A 26,607-nucleotide genomic window follows, 5' to 3' on the forward strand; every position below is an offset into this window, starting at 1 on the left:
CGTGCTGCTGGTAAAAAACAATTTATCTGTGGAAAGTGCAACTGAAAAACATGTTAGTGCCAGTGATCGGCAATAGCCCCAACTATGATCGGAATTACCCCGCACATGTGAAAAATTTTGTACTTTACACACATTAAGTTTTAAATTTTTATTTCCCATTAGGATTGCTTTGGAAACTCTTTAAAGTATATTAATGTGTAGCTAAGATATCTGTGTGTCATGTCCTTTAATATAAAAATAACATATTTTAGTAGTTTAACAGAAATTCGGGTTTGAATATGAAATGATCGATATAGCCCCGGGCTACCCTATTTGTGTTTTTAAATTTTTTAGTTTTATATATTTAGCAATGCCATAAAAGTATTACTTCTAACGTGGCGGAACATCAAAGTATTAACTATTAAGTGAATTTTAAAAAAATGAACATAATTGTAACAAATATTTTTTTGCAGAAATGTTTATTTCCAACATGAACAACATCAGAACACATTTATTTTTTCGTTACCGAGGTAAAATGTTTACATTTTACTGGCGAGTACTAAAAGACTCAAATATTTTATTGAAATACTTATAAAAACCCTTTCATAATCATTATTAACATCGTCTGTATCTAATATCTAGAAATAATTATTAGTACCTAGAAATTAAATCTATTAGGCTCAATACATAAAATAACTTAATATTTTTGGTTGTATAATTCAGGGATGTCCTAATATATTTTCAATATATTTATGAGGGTATTATAACGAATGAAATAGTGTAGTTACACATTAATTACATTAAAAATACTATTCTAACGAAAACTTTCCTGGTTCTCATGTATTATTGGAGAGGGGATATTCCAGATTCACGGTGCCTTCCAATTCTTCTCCCCATTTTTTTTTCCACGCGGATAAGTCAATCCTGTATCTGCCTCAGACTGTTTTTAAAGGATGAGGGACGTTTTCAACTCCGGAGAAAATGTGCTGCACGGATATGGGGATATTCGTGAAGTGGAAACATCCTACCTCACGGTATGCTGATTTTTTTAAGTAGTAATTTTGTGAAAATTGAACGGAAGTCTTTCAAAAGTAATGTCACACAAATAAGGCAGACCCACGTTTAGCAACATAAACCCGTATATAGTCGCTTTCATAAACATTAGGGCACACCACAAACGTATTGGCTGAAAAAGTGAAACTTAATGTTAATGAAACTACAGCGAAATATATTTGGTAAATTGAAATAATCATAGTAAAAAATAAACTCAAATTAAAAATATTTTGTAAAACTAGCATTACAATAATTATAATACTTAGCCTCCTTATTATATGTATACGATCTTGGCAGTACAGCGGAAAAAGGGCGAGCTAGTTAATCTTAAGGGACGTGATTTGAAAATCGTCACTGGAGATTTTTTAATAACATTTTAATATATTATATACTAGTCATATTTATTCAGCTCAATTAGGTTATGATGTGTTCGCAGTAAAACTTAACAGACTGATTTCAGTCATTTAGGCAAAATCAATTATAAAAATATACTAAATTATATTTGTGTTTTAAAATGTTTTAGTTTTATGAATTTAGCAATGCCATAAATGTATTACTTCGAACGTGGCAGAAACATTAAAGTATTAAATATTTAGTGAATTTAAACAAAACAAAAATAATTTAAATTTTTTACCGAATGTTTATTTCCAACATAAACAACATGAGAACACATTAATTTTCTCGTTACCAAGGTCAGATGTTTACATTTTACTGACGAGCACTGAAAGTCTCATTTAAATATTTATTTATTTCCAATACTGATCAAAAACATTGTATGAACATTATTAATAACATTGTCTGGATCTAATATCTATTAAAATTATTAGTATCTAAAACTTAAATCAATTTAGCTCAATACTAGATATCACTGAAATTTTTTGTTATATAATTTATGGATTTCCTAATATATTTTAATATTTTTAGAATGGTATTCTAAGGGATGAAAAAATGTAGTTACCCTTTAATTACATTTAAAAAATTTTCTAAAAAATATTTTGCCGGTCCTCAGGTTTTCCAGATTCACAGTGCATTCCAATTCCCCTCCTCATTTTTCGTCTCCGCGGATAAGTCAATCCTGTATCTGCCTCTGACTGTGTTTGAAGGATGAGGGACGTTTTACACTCCAGAGAATATGTGCTTCTCGGATGTTCAAGTGAAGGTGAGCTCTCCATTATTGTGTGTGTGAGAGAGATGAAAGACTAGAGCGGTACCGGCTGGCCCCGCCGTGGACCGTCAACACCAGCCGCCCACGAAAACTAGTTCACCCGCCGTTGCGACACCTCCGGCCACGCGCGCAAGAAGAGGGGAGGAGTGGGGGGATGCATCGGCGAAGACGGCACCCCGCGTGTATCGCAGCATGGCCGTGACGAAACACCCGGGACGATGCGACGATCCCCTTCGCTTTATAAGCCCCTGCGCGGTCCGGCAGTGGTCAGTCGCTTTCGGGCATCGCTCCTCTCGCTTGTCCCTGGCAGCAGCAAATGGCTCTCACGATGGCGAAGGTAAGGCCCACGTGGGGGTTTATGTTTCAGATATAGCACAGAAACGAAACAATCGTCCACTGATACGCTGTGAAGATTCTGCAAGGTTTTAGAAATATTTCTGAACCATTGGATTTGTTAATTTGATACAATTTAAATCTTTTTTATCGTTAGTAAAAAATAGACTAATTAAGTAGCATGCACATGTTACTGGAACATGGAATCGATCAGTAACCAGCAGTGAGGACTAATGAGAGATAAATAACATTTACAATATCAATTTTACTCCCGGTTTAGTATTCTTAGTTTTTGCTGAATCATTTCTTGTGTTATTTTCAGTAGTGTCAGAATCACATTTTGCCCCAAATTTTTTTCACCATAGATTGATTCCAGCACTGTGTATATTCATAGCAGCTATCTGGTTGAATGAAATACAAGCAACATAATTTACTGTTTTAAATATTCAGAGCAAAATCAATTAATATATTTTTATTTACATATTTGAAGTGAAGTAAATCTAACATGAAAATATAATAAGTGTCTATAAAAGACTATTCAATAAAATAAAGCAATTTCATAAGTTTATTTATTAAAGATAGCATGAAAACTAAAAACAAAGAACCAAAAAATTTTATGAGGTGATTATATCATAAACTGTCTCATTACACAAAAAATCAATTTTTCCTCAAACTCGAAAACAAACCATATTTTTTTATGCTAACAAAACTTATATTAAGTGATTCCAATTTAAATAATTTAGTAAAATATATTGCTTTTTACTATCGTTCAAATTTTCAGAATATAATAATAACTCATTTTAAATTATAGTCGTGTTTAATGACTGGTAGTGCAAATAAACCTGAAAACAGTATATTATAGTGTATATGCACTGATATATACTAACTCAAAATATTTAGATAATCAAATAAAGTTGTGGCTAAGTAGTACACGAATGAAAAAAATAATTTTAAAAAACTATTTTGAGCAAAATATTCGACAAATACTGTTTAATTTCTAGAATAATGAAAGAGTGTTTACAAAACTGTTTAGGCTAAAGGGGGTTATTTACAATTACAAAACCTTAATTTTTAATATCAAAATAATTGTGACTTTTAATTATACTTTGAAGTTAAACATATCCTCAATATTTTCCAATAATACATTGATTTACCAAAACAGTTTCATCATAAGTTTATAGGGATTTTTCTGTTTACAAAAGACAATAAAGAACATCACCATATAAACTTGGGACAAAATAAACATCAACCAAAATAATTTATATGAATATTTAATCAAAGTATGCACCAATATGTCTCATATTGTACACTAATTTACTTAGAAATATATATTTTGTTCGTAATAATTATAATATTGGCTCTACAAACCAATAAATATGAGGTTAACAATTTCCATTTTTTCCACAGGTTTCACTGTCAGTGGTTATCGCTCTAATCAGCTGCGTAGTGGCAGAGCCGCCAGTGGGAAGGCAGTATCTACCTCCTGCTCAACGAAATGGTGGACTTCCATTTGGATCTCTTCTCTCCGGCAGAAACGGCGCGCTATCAGCGAGATACGGGGCACCCTCTCCCTCCGCTGGTGCGTTTGGTCGTGGTTACAACACTCCTCTCTCGTACAACAGTCGCCTGAACATCCCCAGCTCCATCTCCATGCAGTACGGTGTCCCCAGCGGGGTTCCTGCTGCCGCGTCTGCCTTCAACGCCTTCAACGCTCCTATTCCTGCAGGCCCTCTGGCTGGCCCTGCCTTCCTGTCCACACAGTACGGCGCTCCCGCCGCCTCCAGCAGGTTTGGTGGACTGAACGGTCTCTCCGCCCAATACGGCGCTCCCGCCGCCTCCAGCAGGTTTGGTGGAGTGAACGGTCTCTCCACTCAATACGGCGCTCCTGATGTTTCTAGCAGGTTTGGTGGAGTTAACGGTCTCTCCGCCCAATACGGCGCTCCCGCCGCCTCCAGCAGGTTTAGTGGAGTGAACGGTCTCTCCACTCAATACGGCGCTCCTGATGTCTCTAGCAGGTTTGGTGGAGTGAACGGTCTCTCCTCCCAGTACGGCGGTCCCGCCGCCTCCAGCAGGTTTGGTGGAGTGAACGGTCTCTCCGCCCAGTACGGCGCGCCCGCCACCGGAAGGTCTGGCCTCGCCAACACGTACGGCGCCCCCGCCGACTTCTCCCGCAACTCCGGACTGCCGGCCGCCCAGTACGGCGCTCCTCTCGCCGGCTACAGCGCCCAGGAGGACCCTCTAGCCGTGAGTAGCCTCCGCCTGCTCACATGTGTGTGAACACTGGCGGCTAGGGACGGCGCAGTGAGGACGTGGCGTGTGTTGCAGGAGCCCGCCAACTACCAGTTCTCGTACGCCGTGCAGGACGAGGAGTCGGGTAGCGAGTTCGGGCAAGAGGAGACTCGGCAGCTGGAGACCGCCCAGGGCTCGTACCGCGTGCTGCTGCCGGACGGGCGGCTGCAGGTGGTGGAGTATCAGGCGGACGAGGAGGGCTACAAGCCCGAGGTGCGGTACGAGGAGACGGCTGTGTCGCGGGGCGCCGGCGGGCCGTACCCCGCCTCCAGGGCGCTGCAGGGACCGTACTGACACGTGAAGCACCAGTATCTGATCCATGACGGTGTTTTGTAAATATTGACTATTTCCTTGCATATATCATTGTAATTTATGTTTTATTTGTAGAAAAATAAATTTTCAATATTAAAAAAATATGATTTTTATTTTTCTCCCAAAAATATGTATATATTTATTTTGAACAAATGTTTTTTTTTTTATAAAATATTACTATGCCAGGAAGTCCTAAGGCCGAAATAGTTTTCTCCTACCCTATAATATAATATAAAAATTATGTTCAATCTTCTCGCTATATTTAAGGATTAATTGTAGTAAATATTTACAGAGTGAATTTATACGTTTGAGCCAAATCAGATACATACATTTCTTCTTAGTGTTATAATAAGTTTTTAAAAATGTCTCAGGTTAATATTTTAGTGATTTCATAGAAGAATAAATTCTAATGTAAGAGGAAAATTTGAAGGATTGGGGCCGGTCTCATCGGGAAAAAACACACCTCTCACTGGAATATTTGATTCTGGTTACCAAGTTTACTCCTTAAAAATTACAATGTAAACAAGACGTACCCAGATGGGGCCTTACCTGTATATGTAAAGTCAAATTCAATGTAAAACTAACCTAATGCGTAGTTAATTACAAGGTGGCAAAGCATTCTCAAGAATTTAACAATATTTGTTTTATTTTTCTCTCTTCAAGAAAAACCATACTACAATAAACAGTATAATAGCCAATGTGTTCATTCATCAGTTCCTTGAAAATAATGTTTCTGATTTTATATTGTGTTTGAAACAACACATTCCAAAATATAGGCAACTGATTATAAGCCAACAAGAAAAAACATTTAGGGCTGTAAAAATCAAAAAGATAAACTTGGCAGTATAAATAACATATATAATATAACTTCTAACACAAGTGGTTGGCGAGCTTAAGAAAAAAACAATTAACTGAATTAAGTATGGACACCATAACTTGTTTTCTCAAATTACGAAAATAGATAAATGCCAACTAGAAAGCAACATGGCATTAATAGCATTCAACAAAACTCTTTAACACTTTTACCTTTAAGCAGAAGGCATCGCAAGAAAACAAACTAAGTCCAATCGATGCCACATCAAGCAAAAGTACAACTACCATTCAAAGACTAAGTACAACAACAATATTATATATAACTTAGGAAATTACTGCTGGCCATTGCATACACAAACTTTATACTTACTATCAAACACCCATTCCAACTATGCTGACCCCCCTCCCCTTTTCACTCTCTTTGTGTTTAATATTCCATGGTCGGCTGATGGTCCTGCTGCTCTCTAGTCTAGCTGCCCAAATCATGAGTACATATACCTTAATTACCCCCCCCCCCTCAAACTAACAATTGCCACTATATTCTCCAGGAGAATATCAAGTTTTAGAGAATGATACCAAAAATTCTAGAAGGATCTTCACTATAGTCAAAACAATTGTTACACAGACGAGTCTTTCAGTTATTTTTTCTTCTTCTTATTAAGATATCGGTTGATATCCCTTAGTTAGAAGCTGTTTTGGAAGGAACTCTGATGTTTTTTCTTGAAGTGTACATTATTTTCCCGCACACAGCAGTAACCTATCGATGACTTATGATGGTCACATGATGTAAAACATCTGCATGTAAACAGGTAAGGTTAAGTGTTTTTCTTGTGTCCTTAAATGTTTTTAGAGGTAGAAATTAAAGAGACAAGTCTTGTGACCAAATACACATGGTCACAGTAATAACGGTTTAGTGAATTTCAATAAGATGGACTGTATTTTAGTAAATATTCTTGTGGCAATGAAGGCCAAAGTCGGGGTTTAGAATTTTTTCCATTTTTGTTTATTTTTATGGGAGCCGTTTATAATAAAATTTCGGGTTGTCTCGTGCTGCCATCTGTGGGTGATAAAGCGAGCAAAAGTTATGATTCATGCAGCGAATTCTAGTGGCGGGCGCAGAAAGTAAATATGCAATACATTTAGAAATTTTTGTGTGTACTTTAAATTTATATATTTTATTGTTAAGAATATTTATCATACTCGGCATTATTTTATAATTTTGTACTTTTAATTTTATGTCCCCATTTCGTATTTTAATTTTATGGGTTTATTTGTAACATGAACGACATAAGATCACATGAATTGGCTCGTTACCGTGGTTAGATGTTCACACATCACTAGCAAGTACTGAAAGACTCACATGTTGGTTTCTTTGTGTTTTTGTTTTTTTATACAAATCTGTTCTTTATTACTACCTGGATAAAATATTGCACTCTTAATGTGCAAAACAAGGGAAAAATCACTTTACATCTCATTTCGAAAATAATACCCATATCCTTCTTTCTAATCTTTTAAATAAGGAATTTTGCTCACTTATGTTAACAAGGGTGGTAAATTTTTGTCTACACCTGATTAAAGAAATCTGTCTAACTCCGTGTCCATATGAGATTTCTGAAAACCACCTAATCCCCCTTTCCTTTACCTTTAACAGAATTTTAGTGTTAACTGAAATAATTGTGTGGGTAATTCTCATGAAATTCCGAAATTAGGTAGAAATAAATTAATAGAAAAAATTTAATTAATTTGAAATTTTTTCTGTCAATTTTGTAGTACTTATGTAACTAGATTGTACTAATATAGTGGTCCCTAGAATAAACTTATTTTTAGCGATTTACAAGAATGATTTAAAAACTTGAAAGTGAGGGAATTATGACTAATGTGAGGGAATTATCTTTACAAGCAATTCATGAACCTTAATCAATAAAAAATATTAGTTTTTATAGAAAACCTTGTTATTTATTTTCAAAATATTTTTATAACTTTTCTAAGGAATATTAACTTAAAAATTATAAAGTTTTGCTAATATTGCAATATAAAGATGATATTACTTTACTTGAAACTTAATTTTGTATATGGCACTTAGTCACAATGGAATTGCAAAAATAACCTATAAATGGACGATTAACAAGAAATATATTACTTCCTGAGACTCTTTCAAAATTTCTTATAGAGATTTTAAAACATGCTTTTAAAATCATAATAATAGCCTATTCAGTCTCAAAGATAATACTATAATAGTCGTTCATAGATTACACAGTCTACATTACAATATTGCTATCGAGTCTAACATTAAATCTTACAACTTGAGCTGATCTATTTCTCTTACTGAATAACATCCTCTTCTGATCGATTTTGGAGGTTTAATTTTCTGTAGAACATCTGTCCAGGGGTACAACTGCTCATCCTTGATTGTTGGCCACCAGGATTTTCATACACTTTATGAAAGCGGCTTCTTCAGAAACTGAAATTAAATTTCGTAGTTCTATTTGATAAGAACATGATCACCTATATCATAGGTTACATCGATGAGAGAATCGTTACCGACAGAAAACATATTAGAAGAATGTCCACAGTGAGACCGTGTTTGTAATTTATTACTCTTTGCTAAAATACAAGGATTTTTTGGAGACGAGTAGTATCCCAGATGAAAATGACTACATTTTATCACACATTGAGAACAAAAAAGGCTTCTGAATTCCAGCATATCACCAGTAAACACAAACTGGTGAATTTTTTGAGTTCCACGGAATGTAATGATGGTTTTATGAAGTTTTCCTATCGTATTATTTTTGTTTATAATTTTTCTTCTGCGTCAGATTATTTATTTTTCTTGCCATTATTTGTTCCTGAAACAAGGTAAAAAAATGATGAATTCAAGGACTACACAAGCAAAGAAATAAAAAAAGCCAAGTTAGACTAGTTTAAAGGTCATTCATTACCTCATAAATCGCCATTCCCTTTCAAATTGGAATGAGGGAATGACGGTGAGCGAATGACGAAATGAAACATAGTCTAAAAAATCTTGCAACATAATCTTTTGTTACATCTGAATTTTTGTGTCCGTTCACTATCTCTAAAAACCTACTTCACAGTGCAATTTTTATTTAGATATAGTAAATACCTCTGTTTTTCTTCTATGTGATGGAATGATGGCTGAAAATGCAACTTTTGAATAATTTTCATAATTAACTTTTGCTACAGATACTCTAACACGCATAAGACCAATTAATTGGCGATTTAGAACAATTGCCAGTACTGCCAACTATCAAAAACCAATGAGAGCGTTCTTAAAAAATTCAAAGTGCGTTCATGTATCGACTGATGGTAAGGGTGTGAGGGAATGAATTTTTTTGATGGGACATGTGTAAAAAATGTATTTGTAAACTTGTTCAATACTTTTATTCCAAATTGAAATAATTTTTAAAAATCCGTTGTATTTTTAATATATTAGTCAAATTTGCAAACATTTTTTTGAAAATATTTTGATTTAAAAATTCGAGAGTATTACAATCTGTTGCTTGGGTCATAGTGAGGGAATAATAATCAGGGTAATATATTTATTTATTTAATTTTTTAAAGATACCATTATGGTTCAAATATTATAACCAACACTATTAGCCTCAGTAATGTTCTTTTCAAGGAAAACAATAATTACCATTATATGTCGGTTAGATTTTTGTAACAACTGTAAGGACAATAATTTCGAGATTTCATGAGAATCACCCATGTCTACTTAACAATAAAAATGTTTATAAATAATTGAACTACATTTGATTTAAAAAAAAAAGCAAGATTTCGAAAAACCACTCTAACACCTTTCCCACCTTTCAAATTAGAATTTTGGTACTACTTGATAACATTTGCATGGGGAAAATTACTCTTATCATCTGATAAACTTTCTTCATCACAACAAAATACCACATAAATATCTTAATTTTACTTAGCCTAGAAGAAATTTTGCACACTTAGGGGTTAAAATTTAAATGAAATTTATGTATATATCTAATAAAAAAAACCTTTTCCCTAAATGTATGATTTTTTTTGCCTGAATTACTCACTGACTATATATATATATGTATATATATGTATAATTCATTGTTCAGTAAAATAAGTTTCCGTTACAAATTTAGGTAGGTACTAATTTTTTATTTCTCTTGTAACAAATAACTTCAAATTTGTTTAGTAATTTTAATCCAAAACAGAATAACTTCTAACCCACGAACTTAATAATACGATTTAGGTGTTTTTTTTCCTTTTGATAAAGACTTGTGTTACTTTTGCAGTTTCTTTTTTTTTAATATTTCGTCCAAGTATGTTTTTGATAATGGTACTGATTTTTAACGTCCTCTTTTATTACAATATTTTGAAATGGATTAGTTATTCAAAAACATATAGATTGCAGTGGTACCTGTATTTTATGGTTTTGAATTCGTCTCCACCATTTGTTCGATGGTTATTTTCTAATAAATTGTATGTTAATTCTTATATTGATACCTTTTTGCCCTGTAATTTTATTTATTTTAATTGTGTTATCTTTCCTTGTGCTGATTTCTATTAATGTTAAAGAATTACGAACAATTATTTAAAATCATACATCCATAATATTCTAAAATTGCTTTCAAACTAAAGAGAAATAATATGTATCATGATGAAAGTAGAAGGCCTGTAAACCGGTTTACTTGCCACCTTGTGTGCCTAACAGTGAGTAGTGATATTGCAGAGAATGCGTGCAATGCGCAGGGGCCGGCGAACTACGAGTTCTCGTACCAGGTGCTGGACGAGCAGTCGGGCAGCGAGTACGGGCACCAGGAGAGCCGGCAGGGCGAGGTGGCGCAGGGCTCCTACCACGTGCTGCTGCCCGACGGCCGGCGCCAGGTGGTCGACTACCAGGCCGACGAGCACGGCTACCGCCCCGTCGTGCGCTACGAGGACTCCAGCCGGGGCGGCTTCTCCGGGGCCAGGAGCGGCCGCCACAGTAGGCGCATTTATATCTAGAAGCCTGAGTAACCGTTACGGCCAGGACAAGCAGGTCGCTTGGAGGGGGTTAACCTTGTGACTGTGCATGCGCAGGTCGCTTGCAAGGGGGTTGATCAGGTGACCGCGCATGCGCAGAGCGTATGGGTTAGGCTCATACTATCGAACCAAAAAATATAAACCTTTTTTCTGTAGTTTCTGTGCAGGATAATTTATAATGTATTGTCATTTATGGAGAACGAAGCTAAAACTATGGAACCATCTATTCCAAAAGAAAAGGCACAGCTGAGGACAGCTGCAGCCACTGGCGTGTCTCGTAGCACAGTGCAGAGAATAAAAGTGGAAGCAAAAAGGCTGAGCATCGGAGAAGGATGTTATTTCGTTACACCTGATAAGAAGAGACATAAGACCTGTAAATGCGATCTAGATAATTTTGACCAAGCAGTACTTCGCATAACTGTATATAATTTTTATGTAACAGAAAAATGTGTCCCCACAGTGGAAAAAAATACGAACAAAACTGCAACAGGACATTAATTTCCAAGTTGTAAAACAACTTTACGGAACAATTAAAAAAAAGTTTGGTTTTCGGTGGCGAAAAAATAAGTCGCAACGTCTCATTTTGATTGAAAAGTCTGATATACGACAGAAGAGAATCGAGTATTTGAGAAATATACGTAGTTTCGGAAACGGAAATCGTAATATTGTGTAATGGACGAGTCTTATGATTTGTCATCCAATGTGTAACAGAAATCCTGGAGCGATGGCTCGATCCACGGCCTGTTGACACCTGTTTCTAAAGCACAAACACAAATAAATGGTTCATGCTGGCAGTTGAAAATTGTTTTGTCCCTAATGCCTTAGTGATGTGGAAATCTCAACAGGCTACATGAGACTACCATCACAACATGAATCAACAAATGTACGAAATGTGGGTAAAAGAAAATCTTATACCCAATCTTCTTGCTAATACTGTTGTTGTTTTCGACAATAAACCGTATCACAACGTCAAGATAAATAAGTCACAAACATCTAACTCGACTAAACTCTACATGCAACAGTGGTTACGTGAGCATGTTATTCATTTTGAAGATGACATTTTCAAGCCAACACTTTACGCAATTATTAAGCAGCATAAGCCGAAGCAAACACCTTTTTCAGTAGATGAAATTTTTAAATGCTACGGGCATACAATACTGTGTTGGCCACCATATCACCTTGAATTAAATCCCATCGAAAATATATGGCCAAAAGTGAAAGGCAAAGTTGCATCGCACAATGTAACCTTTAATTTACAAGACGTAAAACAGCTCTGCGAAGAAATATTTCATAGTATGGGGGCAGACGACTGGAAACCATACTGCGAGCATGTGAAAAAAAAAACTTGAAAACGATTACTACGACCGGGATGCACATTTCGACATAGATTTTGATCCCATTATTATTAAACTAGGAGGTGTGGACAGTGACAGTGGCAGTGGTAGAAGTTATGGCGACTGTAATACGGATTATTCAAGCGACGAAATGAAAGGTATTGCTCCATTGCCAGTGAGCGGTGAATAGATCAGGTGAGAAGTCAAAATTTTTAGTTACGATATAGACTTTTCGGTTGCCTCCCCACCTTGTTCCCTCCCTCCTTTGTCGCACCCCCCACTACTGTAAATCTGTGAAGTGTCCCAAGCTTCTAGAATCCTGCGCTTACTGTAATGAGAGTCCCCTCCACCTCTGCCCTCCCGCCATGCACTAGGTGCTTCACTCCGCCCGTTCCCAAATCCGGGAGCTAGAACACTGGTAGAAGTCGTCGTCTACTCCTCCGCGTCTAGCAGTTAGCAGTTCCCGAAACGTCGCTTGTTTTCTGTTTTAGAAAACTGTTGTGTTTGTTTCGTCTTTTAGTTTGGTCGTGTTTTTGTCTCGTTTTGACTGTTGTGCTGAATTTTTTGGGTTCGGTATTTTTTGCTGTCATCATTTGTGTTTTTTTTTTCGTTCTGTTAGTCCATTTTTCTTTGTTTTTCTTTGTTTGTTGACCATATTCCTGTTGTGGAGTATTGTGTGGCGTTAAGTCCTGACAACAGCAATTTTTTGCTTAATTCGTGTTTTTGTCATTTGTGTTTTTTTGTAGTTTTCTTCTATAGACATATATATGCTAAGCAATGGCGTATGTCCAAAAGCTTACATCAAGTATAGTATTTTTGGTTTCATATTTCACCAGTATTCTCACACAAATTTTAGTAGTCGAAAATGAAATATTTAAATAGGTATGTAATGAAAATGCTTTTTTATTTAATGAATTTACTCTCTGTGGATTAGCTAGCAGGATCACGTTGTGTGAACAAGCGCGAAGATTTTTAAAACGCAGATAAAAATTATATAAAATAAGTAAAAAAATCTACACAATTGATGTTCCATAACAGTGTAAAGAAATAAATTTATGCCAGTGTCAATTACTTGGGTAATACCTTTTAATGGTCCAATTTGGCATGTTAACTGACATTAAGTAGTAACTCAATTCTAAACTTTTAGTTAATCATATCTACTCTAAAGCAGTTATTAATAAAATATGGAAAAAAGCTGCACTGTCAAGATGTAGAGGTACAAGTAATATGACGCCTACATGATATACTTGATATATATCATAAAATGGACCAATAAAAAAGTGAATTGAACTGTTAATATATTTTGTGACAATGTAGTCTGTAGTCATATTAATTTACACTAGATATTACTGACTAGAATTGTTTTATTTCGTGTAGAATAAGCATAACCTATTTTGGCTACATTTATTAGTAAAAAAAGTTTGCTCAACTTGTGTTTTATTTTTTTTCTTAAGTCATACGAAGGATTAGGAAATAATAAGATAATAATAAGATTCAAGGAAATAATTTTATAGCTGATTAAAAGTTTGAAATAATCTCACATGTCAGCAATAAATCAAACATGCAATGTGTATGGTTAAATATAAAGAGTTAACTTATATGAATCAAATATTTGAAATGTGTACGACATTCTCAGAAAATTTGAAATAGAAAGTAAATTTATGAAACTAACAACATATTAGAATACTTTGGCATTAATGAAAAGTGTAATCCCTTCAATACGGTTAAACTGTTGTGACCATTCTCCACAATATAATCGTCATTCCATATTCTCTAAGTGTTCCATGTAGGGTATGCTGTGAGCTGTAAAGTGCTCATGAGTGAGCAGGATCAAAAAGAGGCAATTCCTTGTTCAGTGCTTGAATTCACAAACATCAATCAGAAGAAAGAATATGTACTATATTTTTTTTTAGCAAGATACGCCTTAATTTTCAATAAAACTTTACAGTGGTAAGATTACAAAAAAACTATTCATTTTGTTTATGTACAAATATATTTAATTTTACATTTATATGTAATTAGCACCGTAAACTTTTTGCATGTACTTAGATGTAGCATCGTGGAATAGATGGGTTACTTAACAAAATACTATCAGAGAAACAAAGTTTTAAACATCTTGATTCAGGTGTCTAGTCCAATATGATCGTAAACAAATATTATATTAAAATTTTTGAATAAAATAATATGAAATAAGAAAAAACTTAAGAAAAATAAAACAAATTTATAATAATTCTGCTTGAAAAATACAAACATTTTTAATTATATAAAAAATCCTCCTTGCGAGTAAAATTAATAGATACATTAGCAACCCTTTACGATATCGAAATAATAATAAAAGTTTCATTCTTTTATAAAATATCTGCATTTATTTTCACATAAATAATACATAAATTAAGTGCAGTTGGAGAATATAACTGCATATATACAAATCACAAGAAAATAATCGTTTCCGCTTTAATATAAAGACCGTCATGGACCAGGTACTGGTGCTTCACGTGTCAGTACGGTCCCTGCAGCGCCCTGGAGGCGGGGTACGGCCCGCCGGCGCCCCGCGACACAGCCGTCTCCTCGTACCGCACCTCGGGCTTGTAGCCCTCCTCGTCCGCCTGATACTCCACCACCTGCAGCCGCCCGTCCGGCAGCAGCACGCGGTACGAGCCCTGGGCGGTCTCCAGCTGCCGAGTCTCCTCTTGCCCGAACTCGCTACCCGACTCCTCGTCCTGCACGGCGTACGAGAACTGGTAGTTGGCGGGCTCCTGCAACACACGCCACGTCCTCACTGCGCCGTCCCTAGCCGCCAGTGTACTCACACACATGTGAGCAGGCGGAGGCTACTCACGGCTAGAGGGTCCTCCTGGGCGCTGTAGCCGGCGAGAGGAGCGCCGTACTGGGCGGCCGGCAGTCCGGAGTTGCGGGAGAAGTCGGCGGGGGCGCCGTACGTGTTGGCGAGGCCAGACCTTCCGGCGGCGGGGGCGCCGTATTGGGCGGAGAGACCGTTCACTCCACCAAACCTGCTGGAGGCGGCGGGCGCGCCGTACTGGGTGGAGAGACCGTTCACTCCACCAAACCTGCTGGAGGCGGCGGGCGCGCCGTACTGGGTGGAGAGACCGTTCAGTCCACCAAACCTGCTGGAGGCGGCGGGAGCACCGTACTGTGCGGACAGGAAGGCGGGGCCAGCCACAGGGCTTGCAGAAATAGGAGCGTTGAAGGCGTTGAAGGCAGACGCGGCAGCAGGAACCCCGCTGGGGACACCGTACTGCGTGGAGATGGAGCTGGGGATGTTCAGGCGACTGTTGTACGAGAGAGGAGAGTTGTAACCACGACCAAACACAGCAGCAGATGACCTGCCGAGGGGAGAGGGTGCCCTGTATCTCTCTGAGAGCGCGCCGTTTCTGCCGGAGAGAAGAGATCCAAATGGTAGTCCACCATTTCGTTGAGCAGGAGGTAGATACTGCCTTCCCACTGGCGGCTCTGCCACTACGCAGCTGATTAGAGCGATAACCACTGAGAGTGTGACCTGTGGAAGAAATTAAATAAATATTATTGTTCTTGTGTTTATTGGTTTTCAGAGTTAATATTATAGGTAAAAAGAACATAATTTTTATTCCTTATTAATTTAATGTTAATACGAGAAAAAATATTTTATTTCTTATTTAAGTATTAGTATAAATTATTTTGTTTTTAAATTTGTGACTTATAATTTATAAAGTGATTTATGTTTTTATGGTGAAGGACTTACTGCCTGATATTATAATCGTAAAATAATAATTCTTTTAAGTTCATTAGGAAACTATTTTAATGAATTAACATATGAAAGGAATATATCAAATGATTTTTATTTGCATTTACAATTAATAGCTAAAATTATATTGAAACTGAGATTGCATTTATGTTGTAACATACAGCTCTAGCACACCCCTTTAAACATTATCTCTTACTTCTAGAAATTTAATTCTTCGAAAAAAAATTATTTAGCTCAAACTTGTTTTCTATGGTTTTTATTCGTGTACTCTTAAGGCAAATTATGAATTTATGATCTGAATCTCTTTTGTTAATAAATATTAGTGCATGTAAACTCAAACAAATACTGTGTTTTAACTTAGTTACATATCCAGTCGATAAACACACTTACAAAATAAATTGAATTATCTTTAAATTAGGGAAACTTGAACATTATAATAATGCAATAACCTTGGGAAATTATTTAAATCGCCTGAATACTTCACTTGTATTATTTTATAAAAAAATTTTTGTGAGAAGACATGTTATATGATATTTTATAAGTAATAGGGATGGAATGAATATGAATAAATATATATAATTAAGGTAATTGACTCTAAATAACGCTTATAGTACATAAAATACATCCAAATTCAACCTACAGTCAAATGGTATGACTATGAAACAAGATTGAATGAACTGTAGCTCTGCGTGTGAAGTTATAGAAAAAATTATTATTACAAATTAAATTGTTTGGATTTTTGTGGGTTTTATATTTTTTTATTAAATACAAATAAGAATTGTGGTTTTAATTTAATTTGCCTATTATTAATACATAAATTATTTTGTTATTTGATTTACGTTAGGTTAAATATAATCTGATACAGAATATTCTGAAGTTTACAGAAGGCTGAAGGCTGCTGTGATTATATAAAGTGAACAAAATATTGGTTCGTAATATGATACTGACGATTCCTAACTGAATCTTACACCGGAACTGATCCAGCATAATCAAAGAATACTAAAAAGAGAGTAAAATTGATAGGGTAATAATTACATTATCTCTCCTTAATCCACATTTGCCAATTAGTGATATATTCCATATTCCAGTAAAACGTTTGCGCTATAAATAGTGTCTACTTTCAGTAACGACCAGATAAATAAAACAAAAATTTGTCAACCTACCACATCTAACGTCTCAGTTAGATATCTTTAAATTTGCAGAATCATCAATACGTTTCAGTATACTATTATTTTGTTTCTGTGACTGATCTGAGACTTCGCCCAATCACGTGGGCTTTAGCATAGGGGAGAAACTCTAAATTATGAGACCAAACAATATTAAGTCTTTTTTGCATAAATAAGAATTCTTTCTACTAAGTATGTATTGGTCAAAAAGTTAAATTATCATTATATAACTTACTTTATATTTTAAACTAACACTCCCACCCGATTTTTGTTAGTAGTTATGAGCCCACCCAACAGATAGCGTCACATGTCGCGCAATCTATGGTATCAATTGGCACTTTAATAGTCGCACTCCTACATCTCTCTCCTTGTTCTATGTTTCTTACTTACCTTCGCCATCGTGAGAGCCACTTGCTGCTGCCAGGGACCAGCGAGAGGAGCGATGCCCGAAAGCGACTGACCACTGCCGGACCGCGCAGGGGCTTATAAAGCGAAGGGGATCGTCGCATCGTCCCGGGTGTTTCGTCACGGCCATGCTGCGATACACGCGGGGTGCCGTCTTCGCCGATGCATCCCCCCACTCCTCCCCTCTTCTTGCGCGCGTAGCCGGAGGTGTCGCAACGGCGGGTGAACTAGTTTTCGTGGGCGGCTGGTGTTGACGGTCCACGGCGGGGCCAGCCGGTACCGCTCTAGTCTTTCATCTCTCTCACACACACAATAATGGAGAGCTCACCTTCACTTGAACATCCAAGTAGCACATATTCTCCGGAGTGTAAAACGTCCCTCATCCTTCAAACACAGTTGAGGCAGATACAGGATTGACTTATCCTCGTGGAAAAAAACGGGGAGGGGACTTCAACTAGTAGCGAGAGCCACAATGTCATGTTAATCCCAATATTGATCTAGAAATCTTTATTGTCAGCGATGTCAAAATATTTTAAATTTCAAGAAGGTGAAGCCTAATCTACCACAATGAGCAATGTAAATAGCGTACTTAATTGAGAACAGTAACATTTAAATAAAGTCACAGAATATGTAGATTACACAAACACACTAGCACACATAGGTGTAGTTCCAATGAAAAAACGCATGAATAATAACTAGCCAGTATTCACGTTAAAGTTTACGCAACTGCTAAAAACTAATGCAATCCTTAGTTGAAAGTCCTGCAGTGCTGAGAAAACGTGGACTGTTACTAAAGTTTAGGCATGACAGAGTATGCCATTTTATTTGACATTCTGTTCACATATCTATCAGGATGAAGTGAAATATAAACTACAAATTAAGATAACTTAATTCCTTGTATAGGAACTTTAGATTATTAGAAATTATTATATAATGTATATGTGTTATGAATAAAAAGTTAAAAACACATTAATTTATATATATATAATATTGCTGGTTTTCACTGGATAGAAACTACAAGTGTCTCGTCTATTGTTAGCCCACTGTGTTCGTCTGTATCGTGATATATTTTCCAACTAATACCTTACACGGAATTCTTTGTGCTGTCTATGTATTTAACATCTGACCTCGGCTAATTGCTACTTGTTTATATGTTTCTTTATGGGTGCATCGTTCTTGTCCATTCGTGTGGATTTCTTGGATCTGCAGTGACAACCATGAATGGTGTATGTACATAACATTGTTTTTATTAATTATTCTCTACAGCAAGAATCATTCAATGAACGCGAATGTTTTTTCCAACATTGTTAAATACTAAAAATGAGTTCTTTGTACAAATTACTGCCACAAAAAATAATTATAAATTCCTCGTTTAGGAAAAAAAAATAACGATGAAAATATTCTAGCAAAAGCAACAAAATTTAATATTTGTAATCATTTTAAAACTTTTTAGCATACTTTTATTTTAAAAATCGTAAATGGCTGCTGTTGTTAAACATTTTGAAATTGAATTTTTGTTAATATTTTTTAAATTTAAATTGAGTTGATTTTACTGTGTGTTAACGATTCTTTATTAATATTTTGTGAAATCCAATTATTGAAACCAAACTATCATTTAATATTTTTGTTTGCAAACATTTTTTGAAGTAAATCAATAACGTGCAATATATTTATTTGAATTGCCGTTAATTATAAAGTTAAAAGTTTAAAAATATTTTTTATGATAAGGATTTATGAATATTTTACTTCCAGTGACTTAGAACGAGAATTATGTAGCTAAAAAATAATTTAAAACAATTTAAATAAGTAAAAATAGTGTTTTACATAAAAAATATATAGGTCTACATACTTGACATAATTTACTTATATAAATATTTTGCAAGTAGTTAATTAAGTGAATTAAGTGAATTATTTGACATTTATATTTACGCAACAATTGCTTCATAACTCTAAGACAGTTATTTTTAGTGAATTAAATACTTAAATCAGCGTCAGTCTATCAAAGGCTTGAAGGCAGCAAAATAACAGCACCCAATATTTATATTAAAGTATATTCTCCTATCATTAAGTGAAAAACATTGCATCTATATTAGGTTCATCTTAACGTTTTACTTGAAAATAACTGATGATCCCGTGCTTCGATACGGAAGTTTGCAGACAGAACACTCATAAACTGCTATTCAAATATAAAAGGCGCAAAATATCGTTCTTAGAGTATCTCTATGGCCTGCGAACAAGCCATGAACCTATGTGAGCGATCTAACCCTTTTGTGTTTACATATACATTGATCAGGCAGAGAGAGGGTTTTGAACCTCATAGTCAGCGTAAGTAATTATACCTGGTCTCTACTGCCAACATGATCTCAAACCGTACTAACATACCTGATTCCATCCAACAGTTTTCCTTTAATATTTGATAGTCAGAGGTTCCTGTTTTTGTTCCTTAACCGAATTGAAACCATTTAAATTCTGAAATTAAAAATCGATGCTAAAGTCTAAAATAATAATTATTTTTTTAATTCAACATTTTTTGAGGCATTTTGGATCCGATGATGAATGGAAAGCCTAATTATTTTTAATTAAATAAAATATTTAATCCTTTTCCCCCATTTTTGTTTAAAACTATGGCCAGATTTTAGTTACCTATTAATTCTGTGAAAATTTAAAACATTCTATCTATAAATTTTCCAGTGTTAATTTTAATGGTTCCAAAATTCCCCCAGACTTTGCCTATTAATTTAGACATTTAAAATAATCATCTTATTCTACATGCTGATATTATGATAGTTATTTTATTATTATTGGAAGCGAAGGTGGTTGGGAAAATGTAATCGAAAAAGGCTAAATATTAAGATAAAAAAATGAATTTAATTTCGAAAAAATAATTATTTCAAGATGCGCAGGGACTCCATAATACCCTATTTCACCGCTCTAAGGCCTTTCCGTCTTCGCGCTACGCGAGCGACAGTTAGACAAACGCGCTATTTTTTTATTACATAAATAAATATGTGAAAAGACTTTCATAAGTTTTTTAACTTATTTTACTGTACCTGAACAGTTCTATAATATAGACTATGGAAACATACACTCAATCCGCTTCACGTCTTACAAGGAACGTTCTATTTTAAGTTCCCGCGCGTATTGAATAGAAGATGACTCTCAAGATATGTGCGAAATTAAATTAAAGCGAGGGCGAGCTCCGAAAGGAGCAACTTAACTGGTTCGTGTCTTGAGAAATTTAGAGCGGTCCAGGTCAAGGGAAGATGTACTGGACTGGACAAGAAGAAGAAAGTGCCTTCGGAAGACAGCCTGGTGGAACGTGTTGTAACCGCGGTACCCTACCACGACCACACGTAGCACTATATAAGTGAGGTTCCAAAGCATTCGAGGCATCAGAACAACCCGATCGCCTCTCTGTGATCAAGAGCAAAGGAACGACTCCAGTATGGCAAAGATCGTATGTATACAGCCTTATTCATGCAATTACTTTTTAATTTTATATGATTATTTTTTAAAATTCTGTATTTATAAATTAGAAAATAAAAAAAATATATATTTAATATAAACTAGTATTTATTTAGTGACGTTAACAAAAATAATGAACATACTTAATATTTATTGGTGGTGCCGTTAATTATAACGTTAAACGTTTAGAAATATTTTACAAAATATAATTTTACGAAATTTTAAACTACAGTGATCCAATTAATACAAACTAAAATAATAAAACTAATACAAATCTATAAAAAGTAAATGGTATCAAAATTTAGGTTACGTTTGCTAAATAAGCAAGAACTCTCTAAATCGTATTTAAGGTAAAAAAAAAGCAACCAAATTCTCTGTAAACTGATGCACTAAGTAAGGAAATAATTAAAACAAAGAAGTAGTTTTATTTTGTGGGTAGAATGAAAAAAAAATTAAATTGTAAAATTAAGTGTATACTACTTGTTATGTCGGTTTTGGTAAACATATTTATGGTAATTTATTTCAACTAGTGCAGTTTTCCTTTGATATATTTAATACGAATTTTATAAGTATAATATATATATATATATTAATTAATAAAAATGTGTCATAAGTGTAATTTCAAGTTCGACCAATACCGCCATTATTGATGATTATATTCTACCGTTACGTATCAATACAACAATAAATTATTAAAAAATTTGATGGATGTTATGAACAAAAATCAAACGCAAATATATAAAAGTTTATTATTGTAATGTTCAGCAATAATTTACCTCAATTTAGAAAACACGGGACTTACGCACTAAGAAACTTATAATTTAAAATACTACCTCACACTTAAGTTATTTATATTATTCTGCATAAAATATAAAGTAGATAAAAAACCAAATATTGAAAATAACTAATGGGTGATAAAAATTTAATTAAAGTAAAAAAAATTACATTTTTGAAGTAAATGCTAACTGCTTGTGACCATATTTTGTATGTGTTTCACAATAAAATTTGATTAGATTCAGTATGCAACACATGTCTGCAGAATTGAAAAACTTTTTAAAATTTGGTTTTTACTGTTTTTTGATAGAAAGAAAAAGACAGACGGATACTGTTAAAACAAAATTCAGGGAACCTGGAAGTGAAATCGATCATGACCTATGGCAAGGAAATATGTCTGCATTTTCCGCAAATCATATCGGGAAACTATCTAAATATTAAGGGTAGGTAAAGTGAAATTAGAACCCACATTATCCTGAACGTAAGTTTCGTGATTTATCTTTAAGTCATACGCTCATGTAAAATGTCTTGTTACACAGCTAGGTAGCGCATTAGTAAGATTCTTCTCACGTATCACAAAGAAAAATAATTCATATCTTAGACCGCCTATTAAACTTATCCATAAATTCCCAAAATCAATACTGTTAATTTATTAAAATAATATTCTTTATTTGTGTTTATTGTTTCCATCTTTAACAGTCCTCCAGTCCACAAAGTCTCAAATATAAAAATATTGTTTCTAAGTGTTGAAACAAAATATTATATAATCTGGCACTTATAAACACAATGTAAAGTAAAGGGCTAAAAATATAACAGGCACTGGAATAAGTATGTCTGAATCATTCATATTAAAATATAAAGTTTCAGCTAGTATATAAATATCTCACTAATATTATAAATGTGAAAGTTTGGATGGATGGGTGTTTGTTACTCAATCACGCCAGAACAGCTGAACGGATGTGGATGAAATTTGGCCTACAGCGAGCTCATAACCTGGATTAACACATAGACCCCATATAAATATGAAATTCCATCCCTAAGGGAGTGAAAAAGTGAAAATTTCATTTTATAACAGAAAAATATCATAGGTCATAGACATACAAATAGTGAGTGAGTGTCATTTCTCTATGTCTACCACACGAACATACACATAGTAAGGTCTGGCAAATTCATATTTTTCTCCTTGGTGAGACCAGCCCGCTTAGTGGAGCTCACAGCGGCTAGCAAAATAAAGGCGCTAATAACAGTTTTGTTCTTAACTTCGTCAATAGATAGAGTTGCCTTGAATTTTAAAAGCACCATCGTTTGATGCGTTTGTCATGTCTTTAATTTTGTTTGTTTGTGCCGTATGCGTTCCTATACCATTCATCCGATTGCGATGAAATTTTGGTGAGTTGTTATGCGCATGCCCGCGAAGGTTTCTGAGACGGTATAACTATTTTGCAATAGTTGGAGCACGAATCGTTTCAAAAAATGTGTTCATTTCATTTATTATATAGCGGCACTTCGTCTGTTTTTGTTGTATTAGTGCGCACGCATGACACAATTTATTTAAATATAAAAGAGAGACAGAGATGGAGTGATATATATATATATATATATATAGAGTGAGATAGAGAGAGACAGAGAGATAAGTTGAGATAAGCGAGGTATAGAGAATGAAATGGGTTAGATGAAGAGATATGTATCGAGCTGTATAGAGATTTATATATAGAAGAGAGAGGTATTGGGAGCTATATATGTATATATGTAGATATAAAGAGATAAATAGAGATATAGAAATATATATAGATGTAGATAGAGATAAATATATATTTAGAGAGATGGATAGATGATTTGTATATGTGTAACTACTTCAAACATATTACAAAACAAAACTGAATGAGACAATGCAATGCATGCCCAGAATTAGCTAGATAATAAAATCTTTTCAATATTATTAATCTCGTATTTTTCAGCTTTTTTTCTATAGTGCTTTGTAGAGTCTAGATTACATACAGACAACCAGTTTTTGGCTATATACGGGTAAATAACTATACACTGGCAGAACAACGTCTGTCCGGATCTGAAAATGATATAAATTTTTTTGCACAATTGGCATTCAAATTAAGAAGCTAATTACTAACTACATATGATTTCGAAAAAGGTACCCTTCACCATGTGTTCAGCCCGGGCAACACCGGGTACTGGAGCTAGTATTATAATAAATTATAAGTTACTAATATGCAGTAAAACAAAATGTAATTAATATTTTTTTTTAAATTTATTAAACTGACATATTTAATATAGCCCTTCAATTTAATAAAATATTTATTAATAATATGTAAAACAACATAAAATAATATTAATACTTATATCTACTAAAAGAAGGCTAGTATAATGCAAAATATATACAAAGGAATGTATAATTTATTTTCAGGCAATCGTCGCAGCTACAATCGTTTTGGCGGTGGGTGTGCTGTCCGAGCCCCCAGTTGGACGACAGTACCTGCCGCCGGCTGTGGGTATCGCACGAGCTCTTACGAACAGCCGCTACAACGTGCCATCAGCGAGATATGGGGCACCCTCTCCCCTCGGCAGGTCATCTGCTGCTGCGTTTGGTCGTGGTTACAACTCTCCTCTCTCGTACAACAGTCGCCTGAACATCCCCGGCTCCATCTCCACGCAGTACGGTGTCCCCAGCGGGGTTCCTGCTGCCGCGTCTGCCTTCAACGCTTTCAACGCTCCTGTTCCTGCCGGCCCTCTGGCTGGCCCTGCCTTCCTGTCCGCACAGTACGGAGCACCCGCCGCCTCCAGCAGGTTTGGTGGAGTGAACAGTCTCTCCGCCCAATATGGCGCTCCCGTCGCCGGAAGGTCTGGCCTCGCCAACACGTACGGCGCCCCCGCCGACTTCTCCCGCAACTCTGGACTGCCGGCCGCCCAGTACGGCGCTCCTCTCGCCGGCTACAGCGCCCAGGAGGACCCTCTAGCCGTGAGTAGCCTCCGCCTGCTCACATGTGTGTGAACACTGGCGGCTAGGGACGGCGCAGTGAGGACGTGGCGTGTGTTGCAGGAGCCCGCCAACTACCAGTTCTCGTACGCCGTGCAGGACGAGGAGTCGGGTAGCGAGTTCGGGCAAGAGGAGACTCGGCAGCTGGAGACCGCCCAGGGCTCGTACCGCGTGCTGCTGCCGGACGGGCGGCTGCAGGTGGTGGAGTATCAGGCGGACGAGGAGGGCTACAAGCCCGAGGTGCGGTACGAGGAGACGGCTGTGTCGCGGGGCGCCGGCGGGCCGTACCCCGCCTCCAGGGCGCTGCAGGGACCGTACTGACACGTGAAGCACCAGTACCTGGTCAATGACTGTGTTTTGTAAATATTGACTATTTCCTTGCAAATATCATTGTAATTTATGTTTTATTTATGGACAAATAAATTAATAATAATTTAAAAATATGTTTTGGATTTTTTTCCCGAAAATATGTGAGAGTTTTTCTTTGATTAAATGTTTTGTTTTATAATTCATATTATGCCAGGAAGTTTAATACAAATATATTTAAATTTGAAAGTTAACCACCTGAATATTTTTATATTGGGTGGCAGGAACTGACCTCGTTGTATAACTTAGTGATAATTAAAATTTGTATTATATCACAAATTATATAAGTTTCATTTTGCTACTTTAATATTTATTACAGTTTGGTTTTTAACCTTTATAAAGGACTTAAGTGTGTTTCAAATTATTTAAATTAGTTTTATCTCTTCATTTACTAGTATTTCAAAAACTTATATAATTGGTTTAGCTTTATGAAAACGACCCTTATGGGTTTAGTTGTAAAATCAATGGTGTAATTTGTATTCACTTTTTGTGTTTTTTTTTTACAATTTTTTTTGAGCTGCATAATATTGTATTATCGGATGTTATCATCATAATTTTGAAGTCTTAGAGATTCTAATAATGAACGATTTTGAATATTTTCTAGGTGTAATGTTTAAATTATCTTCAACTAGTAGCCTACACCGGCTTCGCACGGATGCGGTCAACTATTGTGGTGTCATTTACATTTATGAAATAAGTACTTATGTGTATCAAATTTCAAAAAATTATATACATACTGAAATTCACTGCCTATAACTAAATAATACATTTGCAAACAATTTTTACAAAATAATTTGTTCAAGTCACACGTGACAAAGTTGAGAAATATCAATTTGGCTGTTACAGATAAACCGATAAAATTAATTATTTATCTATGAAATAATATCGCCCTAAAACTATGATATGGTTTGAAGGTATGTTTTGATCTAAATTGAAAGTTAACTTACATTTTTAATTGTATAAGTATTAGTATTATTTCGATCAAAATAGCTTCCCATAAAACTCATTATTTTTACAAATTTTTAAAGTTAAGAATGGTTACTGTGGTTCATCCTTAGAAGATAGACATGTTACCGCGGACTCTTCTGTAGGATTGTTTAAGACCTTCAATTATGTAGTATATTTAATTGATGTATCAGTCATTTATAAGTCAGCTAAATCCATTTAAGCGCTCTAATATTGTAATTTAAGACTGATTAAATATAATTATTTCTTTTCTATCTTTAAATGTTATTATATGTATTATGAAAAAAAAAGTCTGAGAGAAATTCTCGAAACGATGTTGAAAATAGCATTAAAAACTATTTGTAGGTTAGAAGTAAGCGAACTAGCAGACAGAGACGCGGATAGCGATTATGTTTTCAAACTACAGTGTAAACTCTATATAACGACACTTAACGGACTGAGCA

The 26,607-nt window shown here is 35.3% G+C and overlaps 3 protein-coding genes across 3 annotated transcripts; 2 read left to right on the forward strand and 1 right to left on the reverse strand.

Annotated features, from left to right (window-relative positions):
• Positions 1–2,451: 2,451 nt before the first annotated feature.
• Positions 2,452–5,233, forward strand: LOC134528401 (pro-resilin-like). Its single transcript, XM_063362003.1, has 3 exons — positions 2,452–2,534; positions 3,938–4,774; positions 4,856–5,233. The coding sequence occupies exons 1-3, from the start codon at positions 2,514–2,516 to the stop codon at positions 5,111–5,113; spliced, it is 1,116 nt and encodes a 371-aa protein (XP_063218073.1). The 5' UTR covers positions 2,452–2,513; the 3' UTR covers positions 5,114–5,233.
• A 9,401-nt stretch (positions 5,234–14,634) lies between these two features.
• On the reverse strand, positions 14,635–17,654 carry LOC134528411 (pro-resilin-like). The gene is made up of 3 exons (XM_063362012.1): positions 17,590–17,654; positions 15,131–15,808; positions 14,635–15,047 (listed from the first exon to the last, which is right to left on the reverse strand). The coding sequence occupies exons 1-3, from the start codon at positions 17,596–17,598 to the stop codon at positions 14,790–14,792; spliced, it is 945 nt and encodes a 314-aa protein (XP_063218082.1). The 5' UTR covers positions 17,599–17,654; the 3' UTR covers positions 14,635–14,789.
• Positions 17,655–21,000: 3,346 nt separating this feature from the next.
• Positions 21,001–25,273, forward strand: LOC134528420 (pro-resilin-like). Its single transcript, XM_063362024.1, has 3 exons — positions 21,001–21,061; positions 24,263–24,814; positions 24,896–25,273. Exons 1-3 carry the CDS (start codon positions 21,050–21,052, stop codon positions 25,151–25,153), a joined length of 822 nt encoding a protein of 273 aa, XP_063218094.1. The 5' UTR covers positions 21,001–21,049; the 3' UTR covers positions 25,154–25,273.
• The last annotated feature ends 1,334 nt before the right edge of the window (positions 25,274–26,607 follow it).

This window comes from Bacillus rossius, chromosome 1 (genome assembly GCF_032445375.1).
Source record: "Bacillus rossius redtenbacheri isolate Brsri chromosome 1, Brsri_v3, whole genome shotgun sequence".
Taxonomy (NCBI): Eukaryota; Metazoa; Arthropoda; class Insecta; order Phasmatodea; family Bacillidae; genus Bacillus; species Bacillus rossius.

Excerpts from the sequence above, each read along its gene's own strand:
- LOC134528401 (XM_063362003.1), top strand. The coding sequence starts at position 2,514 with ATGGCTCTCACGATGGCGAAG. Across the intron at positions 2,535-3,937 it reads TGGCTCTCACGATGGCGAAG|GTTTCACTGTCAGTGGTTAT; the intron begins GTAAGGCCCACG and ends TTTTTTCCACAG. Across the intron at positions 4,775-4,855 it reads CCCAGGAGGACCCTCTAGCC|GAGCCCGCCAACTACCAGTT; the intron begins GTGAGTAGCCTC and ends CGTGTGTTGCAG.
- LOC134528411 (XM_063362012.1), bottom strand. Across the intron at positions 15,048-15,130 it reads CCCAGGAGGACCCTCTAGCC|GAGCCCGCCAACTACCAGTT; the intron begins GTGAGTAGCCTC and ends CGTGTGTTGCAG.
- LOC134528420 (XM_063362024.1), top strand. Across the intron at positions 24,815-24,895 it reads CCCAGGAGGACCCTCTAGCC|GAGCCCGCCAACTACCAGTT; the intron begins GTGAGTAGCCTC and ends CGTGTGTTGCAG.